Below are 21,919 nucleotides of genomic sequence, written 5' to 3'. Positions count from 1 at the left end.
CACAGAGCGTACAGCCATCAGAAAGCCCAGGGTCTGGCAAGGTCCAGAGTCTGAATTCTATCACAAAAACACACACACATGAAACTTAAACCACAATCCCTTCATTTAATTTTGTCAGTCACATTGTTATCAATAAACTGAGTAGTAGTAATACATATAAGCTTTTTTTGTCTATTTAAGATTTTGTACAGTGTTTCACAAACTGAGAAAACAGGAAAGAATGCATTGTATTACTCCGCAAAATGAACTCTCTTTATACACAGTAGATCTGGAACCCGCACAGTGCAAATGAAGACTAGAATTCCCTGCCAGACAGAAAACAAAACAACATGAGAACTTTTATTACTGCAGTACTGAAACATTTAAGGCAGATGACAGATAGAGACAGTGCGCTTTCTTGAATAGGAGGTCTTTCTGCATAAGACCAATGACATTCACTGTGGCTTTATTGGAAACTATTAGTGTCAGGGATCAAAGAACTTCCTCTCATATTTAGGATTCCTTTTTCTTTATGATTAAAGGACCCACATTGTCCCCAGTTTCCTCGTTGTGTTTGGTGTGGGATCCGTCACAATATGGGAACTGGTGGAAGAAAAAAAGAAAAGATACAAGGTTAGAAAACAAACAGAAAACATAAAAATAGGATTTTGGTACTTACCGATAAATCCCTTTCTCCGATTCCACAGGGGACACTGGGGCCTCAGTACAATGGGGTATAGGAGTGTGTTTACCGGGAGCTGGCACGTTTAATAAAAAAACTACTGGTAGCTAGCTCCTCCCCCTCTATACCCCCCCCAGGTCAGTCTAAAAACAACTGTGCCCAAGGGGAGCTGGAAAGTAAGGAGAAGGAGACAGAAAAGCTACATTAATCACATATACATAAGAAAACAACATATACATGAAAACAAGAACAGTTCAGTCAGACAACATTAAACGCAAATCAGCGTCTGAACCTGTAAAACAGTAACAATGCAGGTAGAACAGCGTAGGGTGAGTGTCCAGTGTCCCCTGTGGAATCGGAGAAAGGGATTTATCGGTAAGTATCAAAATCCTATTTTCTCCTTCATCCACCAGGGGACACTGGAGCCTCAGTACATTGGGGACGTCCCAGAGCTTACATCCCGGGTGGGAGAGCGCTGAGAGCCCTGCAACACCGCACAGCCTAACTCCGAAGCGGAGGCCGCAAAAGTATCAAACCGATAGAATCGCAGGAAGGTATGCGTGCCTGACCAAGTGGCTGCTCTATAAAGCTGGTTTAATGAAACCCAGCGAGCAGCCGCCCATGAAGGACCTACCAAGCACGTAGAATGCGCCATAATAGGACCCGGTGGTTGTTTGGAAGCCGCCACGTATGCTTGCCTGATAGTGAAGCGAATCCATCTAGAAATGGTCTGTTTGGAGGCCGGCCAACCTGGACGGGTCACATCAAACTGAATAAACAAGGCATCAGATTTACGGAGGGAGGCAGTTCTGTCAACGTAAATCCGGAGTGCTCTGACTACATCCAAGGATTTTGAATTGGAAGAGTCATCCTTAAACACCGGAAACACTATAGGCTGGTTTATATGAAAAGCGGTCACCACTTTGGGGAGAAAAGCCCTTTGTGTACGGAGCTCCGCCCTATCTTCATGGAAAATAAGGTAAGGAGGGCGGCAGGATAAAGCACTAAGTTCTGACACACGCCTTGCTGAAGCGAGTGCCAACAGCAGAACCACCTTCCAGGTTAAGTACTTTATCTCCACTCTCTGTAAAGGTTCAAAAGTATCAGACTGGAGGAAGGCCAACACCAAATCTAAATCCCATGGTGCCGTGGGAGGCACAAAAGGGGGTTGAATCCTCACAACTCCTTGGAGAAAAGTCTGTATATCCGGAAGCAAAGCCAATTTTCTCTGAAAGAAAATGGACAACGCGGATATCTGTACCTTTAATGAACCAAGACGAAGACCTGCAGTGAGACCAGCCTGAAGAAAAAGAAGGAGATGTGACACCTTAAAGACTGACGGAGGAGAATTACGTCTCTCACACCAAGCAACATATGTCTTCCATATGCGGTAGTAATGTTGAGAAGTGACATCTTTCCTAGCCCGAATCATTGTGGGAATCACACTAGACGGAATACCCTTTTTCCTGAGGACAGCCCTTTCAGTAGCCAGGCCGTCAAACGAAGCCTCCTTAAGTCGCGATAAACAAACGGGCCCTGAAGAAGGAGGTCGTCCTGAAAAGGCAGTAGCCACGGCTCGTCTATTAACAGATTCTCTATCTGGGAGTACCATGCTCGTCTGGGCCAATCTGGTGCTATCAAGAGCACCTTGATCCCTTCTCGCTTGATTCTTTGAAGCAGGCGTGGAATGAGCGGAAACGGAGAGAATAGGCAGATGTAATGAAACTTCCACGGAGCCGTCAGTGCGTCCACTGCAGCTGCCCGTGGGTCCCTCGTTCTGGAGTAGTAAACTGGTAGTTTAACCTTGACGCCATAAGGTCGGCTTGAGGACAGCCCCACCTCAGAGTTAGTTGCTGGAACACCTGAGGATTGAGTGACCATTCCCCTGGATGAATGGTCCTGCTGACTGAGGTAGTCGGCCTCCCAGTTTTCTACTCCTGGGATGAAGATCGCAGAAATCGCTACTGCGAATTCCTCTGCCCAAAGCAGAATCCTGGATACCTCCCCTACGGCTGCTCTGCTTTTTGTGCCGCCTTGTCTGTTTATATATGCCACTGCAGTGGCGTTGTGCGACTGGACTCTGATTGCCTGACCCTCCAGCAGCGGATGCACCAGCTGGAGAGCATAAAATACCGCTCTCAACTCTAGGATATTTATGGGCAATCTGGCTTCCTGCTGTGTCCAGTGCCCCTGAAAATGCTTTCCCAGAGTCACTGCTCCCCAGCCCCTCAGACTTGCGTCCGTGGTGAGGAGGGTCCAATCCCACACCGCAAACCTTTTCCCCGCCAGCAGGTTCAGCCACAAAATGAGAGATGTTCGAGTCTGAGGCGCCAGGAGAACTCTGATGGAGAAAGAGGTGGGATCCCGACCACTGGGAGAGGAGATCCAGTTGAAAGGGATGGGCGTGAAATCTTGCATACTGAATCGCCTCGAAGGCCGCTATCATCTTTCCAAGAAGGCGGATACAGAGATGTACAGACACTCGGCGATGTTGTAAGAGCAGGCGCACCATATGATGAATGGAGGAAGCCTTGTCTTGAGGCAGGAAAACTCTTTGCTGCACTGTGCCCAGTATCATGCCCAGCAATAGTAAACGCTGTGTGGGGATCAGGGAGGACTTTTTGAAATTTAGTATCCAACAGTGTTGGAGGAGGATGCTCTGAGTTAAGCGAATGTCCTTTAACAGCCGAGCTTCCGAAGAGGCTTTTATCAATAGATCGTCTAAGTATGGAACAATGACGACCCCCTGACCATGCAGTAGGGTCATCATTGCCGCCATAACTTTTGTGAATACTCTTGGAGCTGAAAGTCCGAAAGGTAGGGCCTGGAATTAAAAATGCGAGTCTAGGTCCGCAAAACGAAGTAAGGCCTGATGGGGGGGCCAGATGGGGATGTGGAGATAAGCGTCCTTTATGTCTAAGGACACCAGAAACTCGTTCCTTTTGAGACCCGCTATAACGGATTGGAGAGATTCCATCTTGAATTTGAAAACTCGAAGATGAGGGTTTAAATCCTTGAGATTGAGTATGGATCTCATGGAGCAGTCCGGTTTGGGCACCACAAACAGGCTGGAATAAAACCCTTGACCTCTCTGGTGGGTCGGAACATTCACTATTACCTGAGACAGTAACAGCTTTTGTATTGCCTCCTGAATTTCTCCTTGTTTTTCTGCAGCCAGAGGTAAACCGGTTTTGAAAAAACGAAAGGGAGGTTGGACCCTGAAGTCCAATTTCAGGCCGTGAATAATGATGTCCCTGACCCAGGCGTCCTGGCAAGACTGGATCCAAATGTCCTTGAAACGTAAAAGGCGCACCCCAACCCTGGGATCCCCCAAATGAGAAGGAAGGACGTCATGCGGCAGGCTTGGCAGCTGCCTTGTCCTGTTGAGTGTTGGAGGCGGCTGATGCTGAAGCTCTACCTCGGCCTCTGGTTCTAGTGAATGTTCCGACCCACCAGAGAGGTCAAGGGTTTTATTCCAGCCTGTTTGTGGTGCCCAAACCGGACGGCTCCATGAGATCCATACTCAATCTCAAGGATTTAAACCCTCTGGAGAAGGCTGGGCCTCCTCTGGAACGTCCTCTAAATCTTCCAGAGGCATGAAAGGATCGAAAGGAGGGACCTGCTAATGGTCTTCTAGTAGGAGGAGGAGTTGTAGATGGTAGGTAAGTGGATTTCCCACCTGTAGCTTGTGAGATCCACTTATCTAACTCCGATCCGAAAAGTACCTCCCCAGTAAAAGGAAGGGCCTCTACCGCTCTCTTGGACTCTGCATCTGCCTGCCATTGACGCAGCCACAGAGCCCTTCTAGCAGATATAGCTAATGCAGAAGATCTGGCGGATAGATTACAAATGTCCTTAGACGCTTCTCCAAGGAAAGTAGCCGACTCTGCAATCTGTTCGGCTAACTGAATTAAGTCGTCAGGTTGCGTACCTGTCTTAATCCCCTCTGCCAGCTGCAGCGCCCAGGCTTCAATGGCTTTATTTACCCAACAACTAACTAGAGCTGGACGCATCAAAACCCCTGCAACTTTATACAAGGATTTTAATGTGTGTTCCATCTTCCTATCCGAGGTTTCCTTTAGGGAAACCACGCCAGGCACCGGAAGCACCGTTTTCTTGGAAAGATGGGCTACTGATGGGTCCACTGCTGGAGGAGTTTCACATAATCTCCTACTGTCAGGTGGAAAGGGGTAATAAGTAGGGGTGAGCGGGTTCGGATTTCTGAAATCCGAACCCCCCCGAGCCCCCCCGATCCGAGTCCGATCCGAGTCAGGCTCGACTTTTCCCGCCTGACTCGGATCTGAAATCGAGGCAAAACGTCATCATCCCGCCTTCCGAGTCTCGCGGGTTTTGGATCCTATATAAGGTACCCGCGTCGGCGCCATTTTCTCACTCGGCTGTGGACAGTGAAGAGGGAGGGTGGGAGTTAGGGCTGTGTAGTGTAGTGTAGTGCTGCTGTTGTCCACTACTTCAAAGTCCATAGGGGCTGGCTGTGTTGTGCTGTGCTGCTGTTGTTAATAGGGGCTGTGTCCACTACTTCAAAGTCCATAGGGGCTGGCTGGACTGTGTTGTGCAGTCAGTTCTCCATAGGGGCTGTGTCCACTCCAAAGTCCTGTGCAGTGTCCCAGTCCTAAAGGAGTGCTGTAGTGTTGTCCAGGGGGTGCTCTGTCCATCAGGGGTGCTCCCCCCAAGTGCTAAAAAAATTATATATTTTCTGTGTTTGTGAATTGTGTGCGCAGTAGCCGCACGTGCATCAACAAAGTAGTGCCAAGCGTGCGCCTGTGTCATAAGTAAAGGGCCGGCTGGCTTGACCGTTAAAGGGTGCTGTAACCCCCGAAAGTACACTCCAGTCCAAACCAAAAAAAAATTATTTTCTGTGTTTGTGAATTGTGTGCGCAGTAGCCACACGTGCATCAACAAAGTAGTGCCAAGCGTGCGCCTGTGTCATAAGTAAAGGGCCGGCTGGCTTGACCGTTAAAGGGTGCTGTAACCCCCAAAGTACACTCCAGTCCAAACCAAAAAAAAAATTAATTTCTGTGTTTGTGAATTGTGTGCGCAGTAGCCGCACGTGCATCAACAAAGGAGCAGCGCCAAGCGTGCGCCTGTGTCTCATAAGTAAAGAGCCGGCTGGCTCATTTCTTAAAGGCTGGTGTAACCCACAAAGTGCACTACTCTCCAGCAAAAATAAAAAAATATTTTCTGTGTTTAGCCGCACGTATATATCAAATCGATATAACATAAATGGAGGACCAAACTTTCTCCGAAAAAAATAAAATAGAGAAAGATCAAGAACCACTTCCTCCTAGTGCTGAAGCTGCTGCCACTAGTCATGACATAGACGATAACATGCCATCAACGTCGTCTGCCAAGGCCGATGCCCAATGTCATAATAGAGGGCACATACAATCCCAAATGACAAAGTTCAGGAAAATGACCTTGAAAAAAACATTTAAATCAGCTGAAGAGAAACGTAAACTTGCCAATATGCCATTTACGACACGGAGTGGCAAGGAACGGCTAAGGTCGATCCCTAGTATGTTCATGACTAGTGGTTCAGCTTCACATGACGATGGAAGCCCTCCTCCCACTAAAAAAATCAAAAGAGTTAAGCTGGCAAAAGCACAGCGAAGAAGATATCACAAATCCCCAAGGAGAGTCCAAGTGTGGTGGTGGTTGCGATGCCTGACCTTCCCAGCACTGGACGGGAAGAGGTGGCTCTTTCCACCATTTGCACGCCCCCTGCAAGTGCTGAAAGGAGCACCCACAGTCCACTTGCTGATATGCCAATTGAAGATGTCACTGTTGAAGTACAACAGGATGAGGATACTGGTGTAGCTGGCGCTGAGGAGGAAGTTGGCGAGGAGGATTCTGATGGTGATGTGATTTGTTTAAATCAGGCTCCGGGGGAGACAGTTGTTGTCCGTGGGATGAAAAAGCCCATCACGGTCATGCCTGGGCAGAAGACCAAACATTCCACCTCTTTGGTCTGGCAATATTTCTATCCAAATCCGGACAACAACTGTCTTGCCATATGTACCATATGTAAAGGTGAAATAAGTAGGGGTAGGGACGTCAAGCACCTAGGAACATCCTCCCTTATACGGCACCTGCAGCGCGTTCATAAAAAGTTACTGTCAAGTTCAGAAACTTTGGCTAAGACCATAAGCAGTCCAGGGACACCTAAATCCCGTTGTCCTGTTGTATCCAAGCGCCTGCAATCCACACCGTCAACTCCCTCCTCGTCAATTTCCTCCTTAGTCAGGATCGGAAGTAGTCGTGCAGGCCATGTCACTGGCATGACTGACTCTCCTATCCGGGATTCCTCCGGAGGATCCTGCATTGCTATACCTCCTGCTGCCGCTGCTGCTGCTGCTGGGAGTCGTTCATCATCCCAGAGAGGAAGTAGGAACTCCACTACTTTTACTAAACAATTGACCCTCCAACAGTCCTTAGCGAGGAGGATGAAGTACGACAGCAGTCATCCTGAAGCAAAACGTATAACTGAGGCCTTGACTGCTATGTTGGTGTTAGATGTGCGTCCGGTATCCGCCATTAGTGCAGTGGGATTTAGACAAGTGATGGAGGTAGTGTGTCCCCGGTTCCAAATCCCGTCTAGATTCCACTTCACTAGACAGGCGATACCGAGACTGTACAGAAACGTCAGAAAAAGTGTCCTCAGTGTCCTGAAAAATGCCGTTGTACACATTGTCCACTTAACCACGGACATGTGGACAAGTGGAACAGGGCAGACTAAGGACTATATGACTGTGACAGCCCACTGGGTAGATGTATCACCTTACGCAGCAACAGCAGCAGCGTCACCAGTAGCAGCATCTCAGAAACGCCAGCTCGTTACAAGGCAGGCTACGCTGTGTATCACCGGTTTCAGTAAGAGGCACACCGCCGACAACCTCTTAGAGAAACTGAGGGAAATCATCGCCCAGTGGCTTACCCCACTTAGACTCTCCTGGGGATTTGTGATATCTGACAACGCCACCAATATTGTGCGGGCATTACATCTGGGCAAATTCCAGCACGTCCCATGTTTTGCTCACACAATAAACTTGGTGGTGCAGAATTTTCTGAAAAGCGACAGGGGCGTGCAGGAGACGCTTTGGGTGGCCCGAAAAATTTCTGGCCACTTTCGCCATTCAGCGACTGCGTGCCGAAGACTGGAGCGCCAGCAAACACTCTTGAACCTGCCCCGCCATCACCTGAAGCAAGAGGTTGTGACGCAGTGGAACTCAACCCTCTATATGCTTCAGAGGATGGAGGAGCAGCAAATGGCCATACAAGCCTATACATCCACCTATGACATAGGCAAAGGAGGGGGTATGCACTTGACTCAAGCGCAGTGGAGAATGATTTCCGTGTTGTGCAAGGTTCTCCAGCCCTTCGAACTTGCCACACGTGAAGTCAGTTCAGACACTGCCAGCTTGAGTCAGGTCATTCCCCTCATCAGGCTTTTGCAGAAGCAGCTGGAGAAAGTGAAGGAGGAGCTAAGACGGAGCGATTCCGCTCGGCATGTGGGACTTGTGGATGAAGCCCTTCATTCGCTTTGCCAGGATTCCAGGGTGGTCAATCTGTTGAAATCAGACCACTACATTTTGGCCACCGTGCTCGATCCTAGGTTTAAAGCCTATGTGGTGTCTCTCTTTCCGGCCGACACAAGCCTGCAGAGGTGCAAAGACCTGCTGGTGAACACACTGTCAGCTGAAGCGGAACGTGACACGTCAACAGCTCCTTCTTCATTTTCTCCCGCAACTGGGGCTGCCAGGAAAAAACTTAGGTATCCTAAGCAACCCGCTGGCGGTGATGCAGGGCAGGCAGGACCAAGTTTGGACATCTGGTCCGGACTGAAGGACCTGGCAACAATTTCTGACATGTCTGCTGTCACTGCATATGATACTGTCACCATTGACAGAATGGTGGAAGATTACATCGGTGACAGCATCCAAGTAGGCATGTCAGACAGTCCATACCTGTACTGGCAGGAAAAAGAGGCAATTTGGAGGCCCCTGTACAAACTGGCTCTATTTTACCTGAGATGCCCCCCCTCCAGTGTGTACTCCGAAAGAGTGTTTAGTGCAGCCGGGAACTTTGTCAGCGAAAGGCGTAGGAGGTTGCTTCCACAGAATGTGGAGAAGATGATGTTCATCAAAATGAATTATCAGCTCTTCCAGGGAGACCAGCCTCCAGAACGTACAGAGGGACCTGTGGTGGTGGATTCAAGTGGGGACAAGTTAATACTTTGTGAGGATGAGGATGTACACACTGAAGAGGGTGAGGAATCGGCGGATGAGGAGGATGAGGATGACATCTTGCCTCCGTAGAGCCAGTTTGTGCAGGGACACATTCATTGCCAGCTTGTTTTGTGGGGGCTCAAACGAACCAATCATTTCAGCCACAGTTGTGTGGCAGACCCTGGCGCTGAAATGATTGGTTTGTTAAAGTGTGCATGTCCTGTTTATACAACATAAGGGTGGGTGGGAGGGCCCAAGGACAATTCCATCTTGCACCTCTTTTTTTTCTTTGCATTATGTACAGTTTGGGCCTAGTTTTTCAAACTGCCATCCTGTCTGCCACTGCAGTATCACGCCTAGATGGGTCACGTGTTTGTGCCGCCCACTCGTGTCGCTTAGCATAGTCATCCAGCTACCTCGGTGCAACCTTTTGGACATAAAAACACTATTGTGAGGTGTGAGGTGTTCAGAATAGACTGGAAATGAGTGGAAATTAAGGTTATTGAGGTTAATAATAGCATAGGAGCAGAAAAACCTACAAATTCTGTGATTTTAGCTGTTTTTATGCTTTTTTTCAAAAAAATACAGATCCAAAACACAAAACCCAGAACCCAAAACACGGAAGGGTGGTTTTGGCAAAACCAATCCAGATCCAAAACACGAAGAAAGATCCAGATCCAAAACACAAAACACGAAAAGTGGCCGGTGCACACCCCTAGTAATAAGACAAATATTTCTTAAGAGATTTGAAATTTTTTGTCTGGGCGTTTCCATGCGGAAGAAAGAATCTCATCCAGCTTCTCTGATGCTGGAAAGGTAACAGACTGTTTAAATCTTTTACCGAAAATAGATGGTTTTTCAGTAACCTCTAAATCTTCTACATGTAACACCTGGCATACTGCTGTAATTAAAGCATCCACGCCCTGAGATGCAGGTTCGGGGTCCTCAGGAATCTAAGTTTCCTCTTCCTGAACCTCGCCCTCCTCAGTGTCCTGCAACTCCTCATCTGACTCATCCCAGTGTAACGGGTTATGAATCAATCTCTTACTAAGGACCTGAGCAGGAGAAGAAGCAGGTGGGGCCCGGGGACATTGCTTTTGTAAGTCCCTCAACAGATCTGGCCAGAGAGCGAGCCCAATCTGGTTCAGCTGCTGTCTGTCTCAGCCTCTCCCTGTCCTTACGAGCTGCTTCCAGCTCTGATGACAGATTTGATATAACTGAAGTCAATTGATCAGACCTCATAGGCTGGACTACAAGATCAGTATCTTGAGGTATAGACACACATTTATCACACAGTAAGGAAGTATTAGACTGTCCCTGTGTGAATTTTTCACCACAAGTCTTGCATGAAAAAGACTTGTACAGCTTTAGACCCCTTGGTAGACATGTCTATAGTACACACACACACACACACACACACACACACACACACACACAGAGAAAGAGGACAGTAAGACTGCAATAACAGATTTTACAATCACACTACACAGAGACACTGCTGAAAGGGGTACAGAGGGAAATAAACTATAATGCTTGCAGCGCTAACAGAAAGTGCTGATAACAAGGATAAAAATGCAAGTGCTGATACACAGAGTACTAGCCTGACTCCTGACACAGCTCTGTCTCCACCCTGTAGTGCGTGTAAAATGGCCACCAGCGTCCTTCTGGAAGCGCTGAGGCTGCTGGGAGGCAGGAGCAGAAGGAAAACTTAGGCTCCGCCCCCCCGCTATGGCGCTCTCAGCGCTAGCGGAGCGCACTGTGAATGCCCGCCTAAACACTTGTCCTGGCTCCTCTGCTAACCAGGGAGCCAGGGAACACTAACCTTAGCCCTGCCTGTGCTGCCGGCGGCGGGCATATGCTACTGGGTCCCGCGACGTGCACTGCATGCAGCGCGTCTTTGGGTACCCCAGAGACTGAGGTCTCTGTAGCAGGAGACCTCAGCGCAAACCGCATGCAGCAGCGGATCTCCCCGGCAGCTCCCTCGGTGCAGACAGGCAGGGGCAGTAGGCTGCCTGTCTGTCCTCTTGCTGATAGAGATCTTATTTTCAGAGCCCTAAGGAGGCTTACGTCTCCCAGGGCACATTTTTTAGACTGACCTGGGGGGGGGGGGGGGGGGGTATAGAGGGGGAGGAGCTAGCTACAAGTAGTTTTTTATATAAAGGTGCCAGCTCCCGGTTAACACACTCCTATACCCCATTGTACTGAGGCTCCAGTGTCCCCTGGTGGATGAAGGAGAAACAGACATTGTCTTGAATAAACAATTTATAATATTAATAATTATCCATACATGGACAGAAATTGTTTGACATTAGGTGTAATTTACCGTTCAGATGTCTGTGTGATGCTGCACAGGGATACGTGAGCAATTTTATAGCAGCAAATGAAATCGATAGTGTATAACAACACCCCCTATTGGCGCATGTGGGGATTGATTAAAGTTTTTTTTTTTAAATCCCAATCCAATCCTAACAGCAGCTGTCTTAGGAGAGGGCCACTTCTATAACTGAGTGATAGAACAATGAAACACAGAAGACAGCACTAGAGAAGGATCGGCAGCACCGCCTACCTCACCCAAGAAGTTGCAGTTTGCGGGAGGGTTTCCACTATCGAAGGAGCCTCTCCCCAAAACTTTTTCCCCCAAACTAAATATCTTTACAAAAGTACAGTATCTTATCTTGGGTTCAGTATAATAAGTGGACAGTCACCATGTTGAGAAGTTCAGCATGTCGACATAGTGACAACGTCGACCACCCATTATTAAAGGTAACCCTACTACTACTACTCATAATGTTAATGTAGACATATCATGTGTCAACATTTCAACAATTGTGTGTCGGCATTATGAATGTCAACATTCAGATTGAATACCCCTTGCCTTAAAAGTATTAACACCAGGCGGTATATTTAATAAAGGGCAGTTTTTTTTTAGAAGTGTAGATGTTGTCGATAGAAACCAATCAGATTCTAACTTTTATCTTCTAGAAGGTGATCGATAAATAACACTGCACAACAATGAAAATGTTTCCGATGTGAAAATAGTTACTTCTAATTGATTTCAGCATGCAAAGAATGAATATGACATTTAAAACTCTCAGTTAACTCTGAGTTCCGAGATATAGCCCATTTATGACTATGTAGGGGTATTCCTAGTGAAGTGGGCAGAATGGAGAGAATCTTACCAGCAATCTGCGTTCCGCGCAGAGGGGGCGGGGCCTAATGACCCAATTAAATGAATCAGTTATTTGTCCCCTCCCCTATTCAAATATATGCGTTTCACAGGATTACCCACACAAGATAACTGTGGTGCACTGAGTGACAAGCATAGTGAGCGATTCCACCAAGACATTTCAGCAATGGAACAAAGATATCAGGGTAGGTGATCACTACTGTTGGACAGTGACAAGAGATGCCCCAGAAGAGGAGTACAAGCGACAAGCAAAGAGAAAGCACCCCCATGAATAGGCCACTATAATAGATAGTACTTTCCTATGCTGTATGTTTGTTTCGTTTTGTGTTCTTATTTGTGATTGATAGAAAATAAATAAGTTGTTTTAATTCAATCAAGAAAATATCAATTATTTTAAAATAGCTTTTCACTATGACTATATTACTAATGTACATACAGTATAATGCAAGTAGCGTAGCTCCAAAAATATAGCTAGCAAAAACATTCTGAAATCATTTTAGTTTCTCTTGACCTCAAATTAGTAATGTCTGACTATTTTTAGAAAGGAAACAAATTAAAAGTATTAATTTGTTGTACAGTGTAATAAGTAGAAGCTGATTGATTGCTATGGGCAACAACTCCACTTCTAAAAACCTGCACCTTAGTAACTATACCCCCAGGGATCTGCTTCTGGTAATGTTACAATAGCTCCCTCCTCGAGAAATCAGATCATAGAAGCTATATCCTACTGCGGGAATCATCCTGACCGTCAAATACTGAATACAATTTTATTGAAACTGGTAACCACAGAGAAAAGGGAGGGACTGAATCCCCATTCAATTCAACCTTTTGTTTTATCACTGTGGATTGAGAGACACTGGAATTTTGTACTAAAGGGAATAGGGAGATGATGGGTGTGCAGTGTCTTTTTTGGCCATTGTAGATGGTAGGATGGATTACCTTTTTAGACCTCCAGCAGCGGCAATACACAGCTTTATCTCCAAGGTCTTCCATGTCAAATGCATGCACGACCTTAGGGTTGTCCTTCTGTATCTCTGGGTTTACCATGGATTTACAGCACTTGTCTTTACAGAAGAGAGCTCTGTAAGCCAGATATCCTACAGCTGCAGTACCAACAGCCAAAGCAGCAGCACCAGCCCACTCTGCAATCAAAGCAATAAATAATTACACACACAGTTCAAAGTGAAGCAATTTATATATAGCTAGCTATGTGCAGGACAAGCAAATCAATTCCTGTGTCTTAGGATAAAGTTAATTGCAATATACAAGTACAGTAGTGTCCTCATACACCTCTTTTCGCTCCATGCCATGAGATGCTCGGCGTGACTTAGATGCTCCGCCAAGGGCAGCGATGTGTACATTTTGCATCTTATGCACGTCGCTGAGACATATAAAGCCGCTCAGTGTACCAGAGAAGCTGGGTTACATTTGTCACAATTGTCACATAGGAGTTGGTGTAAAAGGTTTACTGTATGGCAGATTAAGCACAACGAAATGCATCTTGAGGAATGGTGCGCCTGCTCACATCGGAGCCTTTTTTACACAGATTTGTGCCTTAAGCTGGATACACACATATATATTTGCAGATGATGGTTGTTCATATACACTGAACCACCATCATTTGTCTTCTGGCTGCGGGTCCCACTGGCCGGGGGGCATGTTGCGCCCCCCTTTTCGTGGCCTCTGCCCAATATATCTGCAACAGGGCTGATGCAATATGTCTCAACGACGTTGTTCACAGACATATCGCTGGTACACACTGGCCGACAGGCATCCAATATATTGGCCGATCAATTGATCTGCCAGTGTGTACCCAGAATAAGTCGCGCACAAAGTACAAGTAATGCCAGCCCCAGTAGCTAGTGCACCCTTGCAATGTATTTTGTCTCTTTAGTTAACCAAATAAGATGTATATATAAGAAAAAGATGCTTGGTTGCGAAGTTAGTGGCGTGCCAAATAGTTATGTTTAACGCGATTTGAGCAAAGGTGAATGAGGACACATCTGTAATGTCCCATTCCTGACTACCTGCAGGAGAGTGAGGAGATGACGTGAGTGCTACAAAACATAGGATCTGATTCAGACCCGCTCGCTAAGAAGCGTTCGCTCGTAGCTGGCCAATTTTCGCATTCTACACATGCATCGCAGTGCACAAACCAGAGCGTTAGCTCACTGCGCATAGATAGCCCAGCAGAGTGAGTGACAGGAGAGGCCGTTTGTGGGTGGTGACAGGGGCTGGCCACTACAAACAGGGGAGTGGAGGTGCAAACGCAGGCGTGCCTGAGCGTCTTAACGCTGTTTCAGAGGCATGCATAATTAAGAGGCAGCGTCATAGTACACGTCACCTGGTTGCATTTTACACTGAAGTGCTCGCAGTGCTGCGGTGGGGTATAGTCAACCCCAAGCGCTGCGTTCGCTTCCGATGTACCGATGGTTGCATACACTTCCTGGAGATGACGTGCGCAAGTGGGCATCTTAAGACAGACTGGTGGGTGTCTACATACACAAAGCGATGGCACGCCTGGACATAGTTGACGTGTTTATGTCTTGTCGTGCAATCGCCTGCCATGCCGTCACTTTGCCGAATTTGCCTACACTGGGTGCGAGCGTACGCATCTATCCAGCGGCTCTGAATCGAGCCTATAGTCTTTTGGGACAGGCTTTTACTTTTGCATACTCCACCTAGTGGTCATTCTAGGTCCGGCGCCCGACCTAAATTGGGGCACTCGTGCATCCAGAAAGGGGTCGCGGCCACGAGAAAAGGGGCGTGATCATGAGAAAAGGGGCGTGTCTTTAAGGTGCTTACGCTTTTCGTCACTCTTGGGGGTGTGCCTGGCACTTACGGACATGCTGGGCTACCCCCATGCGCTGCTGACTTAGTGAACGTATGCATCCATTCACCAGCGGTGACCGATGTACCGCTATTTTCCCTACCCACGGTACACTGCGACCCATGGGTGGGGACAGCATTTGGCAGGCTGTTTTAGCGGGGCGCCACTAAGATGGGCAGGGCGCGGCACCCTGCTAAAACAGCCTAGTGGGAACGCTATCCACCTACAATGGGATTTTCAATCTTCTCACAGTATATCATAATGTAAGAACACTGTACATACTAAACATTTTTCATGACATATGATATATAAAAAATTCCCCAAAAAAACAAGGTGGACCTTGTGGTACATATATAGGTTTATGTCTACAAATGATGGAACCTACATAAAGTTAGTGTAGAGGAGAGGGGGAGGAACACAGAGTTACTGTGTCAATGTAGGTTGATTGATGCACGTAACATACTTTTAATGTGTTGAGGTTATGTCATTTATTATGTAATGATGGGGGATGAGTTCAGGAGCCGTTTGATGCAAGCACTGCCTGGGTACTTTGGAGCCTGATTCAGAGATGGACGGAATTGCAGAGCACCACACAAGAGGCTGTACAATTCCATCCACCTAAAATGCTAATGCAGCAGGAAGTGTCTGTAGGAAACAGATACTGTACCTCCTTACTGCATCTGCGATCGAGGTTGTAGCCTACGATCACCATCGTGACCGATAGTCGCTCCTTTGCCAGGCTGCGGAGGCTGAAGCTTACCACAGCCTGGCCAGTTCCTGTCACTTACAAAGCTAGGAAATCTGCGTCCGCTGGCGCAGATCCTGGCCTCGTCCCTCCCAGAAAACAGGGACGACACCCCCGTTTCCGGGAACAGCCAAGCCCCCACTCCACCCACCAAACGCCGCAGCATGTCAATCATCGGGTTACCATACATCTCTAAATCAGGCCCTTGGTTCTTACAAGAAGCTACTTATTAGACATTTGTCAGACAGTGAGAGGTTCACTTTATAAACAAGGATGACTACTGCATTTAGTAAACAGGTTTCCCACAATCACAACTATCCCTAACATTTCTCTTAATCTTAATTCTGTTAAACTCAAAGCTTTCAATATGTATCTGGAAAGGTTATTAGTAACACATAGAAACCTATATTTCAGGATTAGTGAGTCAATACTATTTTCTGAATCAGACTTATATATCTACGCTTCCTGCCGACACTTTCTCACTCAGGGGTAGGCAATGTGTGGCACTCCAGCTGCTGTGGAACTACATGTCCAACATGCCCTGCCACAGTTTTATTGGTAGAGCATGCCAACACTGTGGCAGGGCATGCTGGGAAGTATAATTCTACAGCAGCTGGAGTGCCACTCATTGCCTACCCCTGTTATAGTCAATGTCATTAGTATACAAAGGAAAAATAAGCACCAAACAGATTCAGCAATATAGAAAAAAAAAAAGACCTGTTATCATGAAGAACAACAGGAAAGGATTATACATGTTCAGTGGGTAGATTAGTACTGAAGTGCCCCAATTGGTGAGGTCTTCAGTATGTTTCATTTTGACGATTGGATCAATGACCCATCCAGTCACCTTTGCAGAAAATCATTGAAAGATGGCCTGTCTCATGCTGGGTACACACTTTTACGACGGATCGGTTGGCAGACGGATCTGCAAGCTATACTCACATACCAATCGGCTGCTCGATATGTCTGGCCTGACATCACAACTGGATGGGCATTTAAACTTTGATGTCAGAGTTAGCGATCCCTGCAGCCAGTGTACGGGCGATCGGCAGGTCATCTGTACACACAGCCAGATGTACCAATATACAGTATCTGCAAGGGCTGACCTGATATGTCTGCGAATCACATCATTCACAGACATATGGGTGTACTCACCCACCGATGCGGTGGCGATATATCATTTAGTGTTCCCGCTGGACTGCGGGCAGGGCACTGAGGGTGCGGGCACAGGGGTCCAGTGCGCACTGAAAAAGTTTGCGCTCCCGAAAGAGGGCGTGGCCAACCAAGGAGGGGCGTATCCTTGTCACACTCCCCCAATCCATCAAACTTGTAGGCGTGCCCAGCACTTAGAGGTGCTGGGTTTCCCCTAAGCTCTCCCCTCACGGTGAAAAGATGCCGTGCATCTATTCACCCGGAGGAGTTCTATCCCGCCTGTGGGAAAAGGACAGGCTGTTTTAGCAGGGCGCCGCTAAAAGTGCGGGGCACATTTTGCCCTTTTAAAATCAGGCAGGGCACGGCGCCAAGGCAAAACAGCCTAGTGGGAACACTAGTCCTTTGTCGATCAAATGAACGCTATATCGACCAGTGTGTATTGGGAAATGCATAAAACATACAATATTTTGATACACTAGGAATTCACTAACATAATTTATGATCGGGCTCTGTGCATGAAGAACCAATTTATACTGACCCAAGTAAAATGGGGAGTTAGGCAACACTGACCTAAAAAAAACCTTACCAAAAGGCACTTTCGTATAATACTCTAAGTCAAGTCTCTACACTCAGGGCCTGATTCAGACCCGGTCGCAAGCGCTGGGCGCTCGCAACTGGGTCGATGTTTGCCCACTGGGCATGCGCACGACGGAGCCGGCTCCGTCATGCGCGAGACCCGGCTAGCGATGGGTGCTCCGTCGCTCCGGGTCTTGCACCAAAGGGGGCGAGCCGTCGATGGTGATTGACAGCTCTCCCTGTTTGGTAGGCGGGCAGGGGGGGTGACTGGCCAAACGGAGGCGTTCCCGAAGTTTGCTGCAGGTGCTCATTACTTATCTCTGATGTCTCGCCCAAACGTACTGGGTTTAGCTACCTAAAGTAGCTAAATCCGTGCAAAGCACTGGGTGCCCTACCCAAACGTCAGTTTGCACACCCAAAAGCCACACTTTGGGTGGATTACTGCTCGCCAACTCAGGAGGGTGTGAGCAGAAATAATGGGCACCCGCCCGCCGCACAAACTGAATATCTCGTCACTTGGAGTTGTGGCTGCGAAAAAGCAATTGCCCCTTACTGTGCACATTGTGCATGCAAACTTGATGCCCAAATTTTTATCAAGCTCCAACATACATATACACACACATTATATATATATATATATATATATATATATATATATACACACACACACACACACACACATATATATATATATATGAAACTGTATAATTAGCACAAGTCATGGTCAACTCAAACCTCAAAGTTTCTAAGACTTAGTAAAAACTACAAGTCTATAAAATCATAAGCGGAAATAGAATATACCAATGACTCTGGTATTCCCATAATGTTCATGAGCTTTATACAGAATTTACTTAATGCATAAATATCTCACAGGCATCTCTCCAACAAAACAATATCAGGTAAGCATGATACAGCACTTCTGCAAATGAGTAATAGTGCTGGAAAACCCCATGACTCCTATTTATTTGTATAAAGTCAGATGTTGCTGAACTAAATTGTTAAAAAATGCACTACATCTTGTACTGCGCGCTCCCGTGGGGTCATCAGCCTCATCGTCTGATCTTATGTGCAGCATGTAAGATCACGCAAAGCGGCTGACGATCCCATGCAGCGCTATGTGGGGGTGGGCAGCTTATCAGGTGGTCGTGCACCAGATCGCCCAGTGTGTACAGTCCACTCGATACGTCAGCCCTGGGATCGTCGGCGACATTGCTGGGTACACACATCGTTTAGTGTGTACCCAGCTTAAAATTACCATAATACTTAGCTGCAGCCATAAGAATACGGTGATTGTACTGATTTAGCACAGGCTCTGTACACTATCGGTAATTATGGTGATGAAAACGTCACTTAATTTTGCTGGCAATGAGTGAATATTATTACCTAAACATCACGTGGATAAATAACATATGAAGCTGCTACCAGCTACATACTCACAAATTAAATCTGTCTCTATAAATGTCCACTATAACATTTTTTCTAGACAGGCACTTTACTGCTAACCATCAATTGCTGTAAGAGAAGCAAACATGAAACTATTCACACCCAAGACTAGTTCTGATAGAACAAAGCCTTTATGCCAGATAACAAGCATAGATAAAAAGGCATGTGACTTTAGACACAATTCTATGCACAAGGAGTTACTGTATAGTGGTTAACAGGCACAAGAAAATAAAAACCCTTTTCCAATTATCTAAAGTCAACCATGGGTTTTCTGCAATTAAATCAAGCTGCCGAAAGGAAATAACTAACGCTGGGCAAATGCATGTCAGACCGGCAGACATTTTATCTGGCAGCATGCCAGAAGCGGCATACACTGTGAGATTACTCACAGTGTATCAGCCCGACATCTGTGCTCCGCCCTCAGGGGAGGAGACATTTCCCTGTTCCTTCCATTGGAAGTAACACAGGAAATGTCTGTCTGTCGGACGCGGCTGGGCATACACTGCCCGTTACAGCTGACATTCTAACTCATAAATATTGCATCGGACGGGCATGCTGGTCAATACGGCATGACCGAGCGATATTTAACCCTCGGTCGCCCGCACACACGCTTCAATTATCGGATAGATATGCAGATATCGGGCGGATCTCTCCGATAATTGTAGTGTGAATGGCCAGCATATACCAGTGTTCTTTAATCTGTGTTCGATAGCACCCCCAAAGTTCCTTCTTCTAAGTAGGGTATTGTTCTAAGGCTGAACAAGTTCTATTTTAGCAGAATTAAAATACAGTAACTTGTAGTCGGTAAGAGGATGACAGTGTCAAATTAATGATTTAAACAGAAGTCGACGTCCAGTTCAGGTTTAACTTCGATCCCATGCAAAAAAAAAAAATTGTTAAGATTATCTGGACTATGCTGTAAAAAAAAAAACACAAAAAACACCCCCACACAATGGGGGAGATGTAAGAAGCCCAGAAGCGGTATCAGCGCACGTTACGTGCGCTGATACCGCTTCTCCCCGATGTATGATCGGGGGTCTGGGCGGTAAATTACAGGGGTGCTATGCGCCCGTCATTATCGGCGCTACTATCTACAAACTAGCAGCGCCGAGCGGCAGGGCTATGTACAAACGGTCATACTGCATGACAGTTCGGCCGGCTGTAGCTGTCGTTATCGACATCTACAGCCTGGCGCTAGCCTATCCCCACAGCAGGGACAGCACTGTCTCTGTTGCGGCGGCTGCAGGGCTCCACGTGGGGATGTCACGATACTTGCGAGATCCCGCGCATGCTCAGTGGAGCCGGCCGGGACAGAGACACAGCGCATCTGCACTAGGCTGATGCGCTGCTGTCTCTAACGGGTAGCGCCGGAGGGGGGAGTTAACGCTCCCCCTCTCCGGCCGATGAGATGTTCTTACATCTCATCGGTAGTGCTTCCTGCTTCGCCTCGGTAAAGAGGCGAAGCAAGAAGCGTTATAGCGGCACGTTAAGTGCCGCTATAATACATCTACCCCAATAGCATGTATGCGGAAATGCAATAACAGTATTAGAGGCAGATGTACTAAGTTCTGGAAAGTGATAAATTGGAGAGTGATAAAGTACTAACCAATCAGCTCCTGTCATTTTTCAGTCTGTAACAGCTGAATGGCTGGTCGTTTATCACTCTCCACAACTGAGTGTTATGGTGCATACACACGATCAGATTTTTCCTTCAGATATGAACGATAACGATTTAAAAATCGTTCAGTCGTTCATATCTGAAGGAAAATCGTTCATATCTGACATGCCTGAACGATGGACGATCAACGATGCGCGTTCCCGTTTGTCAGATAACGATATCTGACATCTGATGGGTTTGCAGTCAGACTTGGACGATTCCATTCATTTTAATGCAGTCAAAAATCGTTCAATCGTTCAAATCGTTCAAAACTTTGGTCAAATCGTTCAAATCGTTTAATCGTTCATCTGACAAATCTGACAAGTCTGACCGTGTGTACGCTCCATAATGGTGCATACACACGATCAGATTTTTTCTTCAGATATGGACGATAACGATTTAAAAATCGTTCAGTCGTTCATATCTGATGGAAAATCGTTCATATCTGACATGCCTGAACGATGGACGATCAACGATGCGCGTTCCCGTTTGTCAGATAACGATATCTGACATCTGATGTGTTTGCAGTCAGACTTGGACGATTCCATTCATTTTAATGCAGTCAAAAATCGTTCAATCGTTCAAATCGTTCAAAACTTTGGTCAAATCGTCCAAATCGTTCAAATCGTTTAATCGTTCAGTCGTTCATCTGACAAATCTGACAAGTCTGACAAATCTGACCGTGTGTACGCTCCATTACTAGTAGATGCAGATAATAGTAAATATTAGGTTTAAAAAGTAAATATTTGCAGTGTTTTTTTTTTTTTTTTATAAATGTATAAATGTTATGACATTTCGCAGTTAAGCAATGCGCATTAGGCAGCATGTGACTCTCAGGTGTTGTAGAACTGTAGCTTCAGGGCATACTGGGAGTTATACTGACATCTATAGAGCTATCGAGGGACAGACTGCCTAAAGCCAGTCCAGCAGTATTATTATGCCTGGATTGTATAATAACAGAGCAGGAAAATCTCTAATATAATACATTGCTCCTAGCACTACAGTGCACCCAGGAAATCAACAGGGTCCACGCTGTCCGCTCACCTCGTACCCCGTAACTGGAACTCATGGCTTCGGCTGGTCAGTAGGAAAGTCTCAAGGACACCGGTGCAGACTCGCTGAGATCACGTACACGGCGCTCAGCACATTACTTTTCAGCCGGAGAGAAAAGGAATTAATAGTTGCTACAAAGCTTATTACTAGAGTTACTATGGAATATACAATAGGCCACAAAAGTGTCTTATGTTTCCGCGAACTACCAAATGTCTTTTACCGTTAAATCAATGTGAAATTATCTACGCAAACATGGCTCCTGCAGTGTCAGCTCTGTTTATGTACTGTTGTGTCTCTAGTGCGCGCGTAGAGAGCCGACGCTGCCTACATCAATGACAGAGAAGGTGAAGGGGACATTTTGTGTTTGGGCAA

General features: G+C 46.7%; 1 protein-coding gene across 1 annotated transcript; it reads right to left on the bottom strand.

The window, feature by feature from the left end:
• Positions 1 to 85: 85 nt before the first annotated feature.
• On the bottom strand, positions 86 to 21,666 carry CISD1 (CDGSH iron sulfur domain 1). Its single transcript, XM_088450382.1, has 3 exons — positions 21,539 to 21,666; positions 13,031 to 13,233; positions 86 to 582 (listed from the first exon to the last, which is right to left on the bottom strand). Exons 1-3 carry the CDS (start codon positions 21,561 to 21,563, stop codon positions 493 to 495), a joined length of 318 nt encoding a protein of 105 aa, XP_088306508.1. The 5' UTR covers positions 21,564 to 21,666; the 3' UTR covers positions 86 to 492.
• Between the last annotated feature and the right edge of the window lie 253 nt (positions 21,667 to 21,919).

This window comes from Taudactylus pleione, unplaced genomic scaffold, assembly GCF_031769625.1.
Source record: "Taudactylus pleione unplaced genomic scaffold, aTauple2 ptg000518l, whole genome shotgun sequence".
Classification (NCBI taxonomy): domain Eukaryota; kingdom Metazoa; phylum Chordata; class Amphibia; order Anura; family Myobatrachidae; genus Taudactylus; species Taudactylus pleione.
Note: the sequence above shows the minus strand (reverse complement) of the source record. Positions and strands in the feature narration are given on the sequence as shown.

Bases quoted from the DNA above. Each gene is read 5' to 3' on its own strand.
- CISD1 (XM_088450382.1), bottom strand. From the start codon at position 21,563: ATGAGTTCCAGTTACGGGGTACGAG. The intron at 13,234-21,538 runs GTGAGCGGACAG...CTTTGATTGCAG, and splicing joins TTCCAGTTACGGGGTACGAG to AGTGGGCTGGTGCTGCTGCT. The intron at 583-13,030 runs GTAATCCATCCT...TTCTTCCACCAG, and splicing joins GCTGCTGGAGGTCTAAAAAG to TTCCCATATTGTGACGGATC.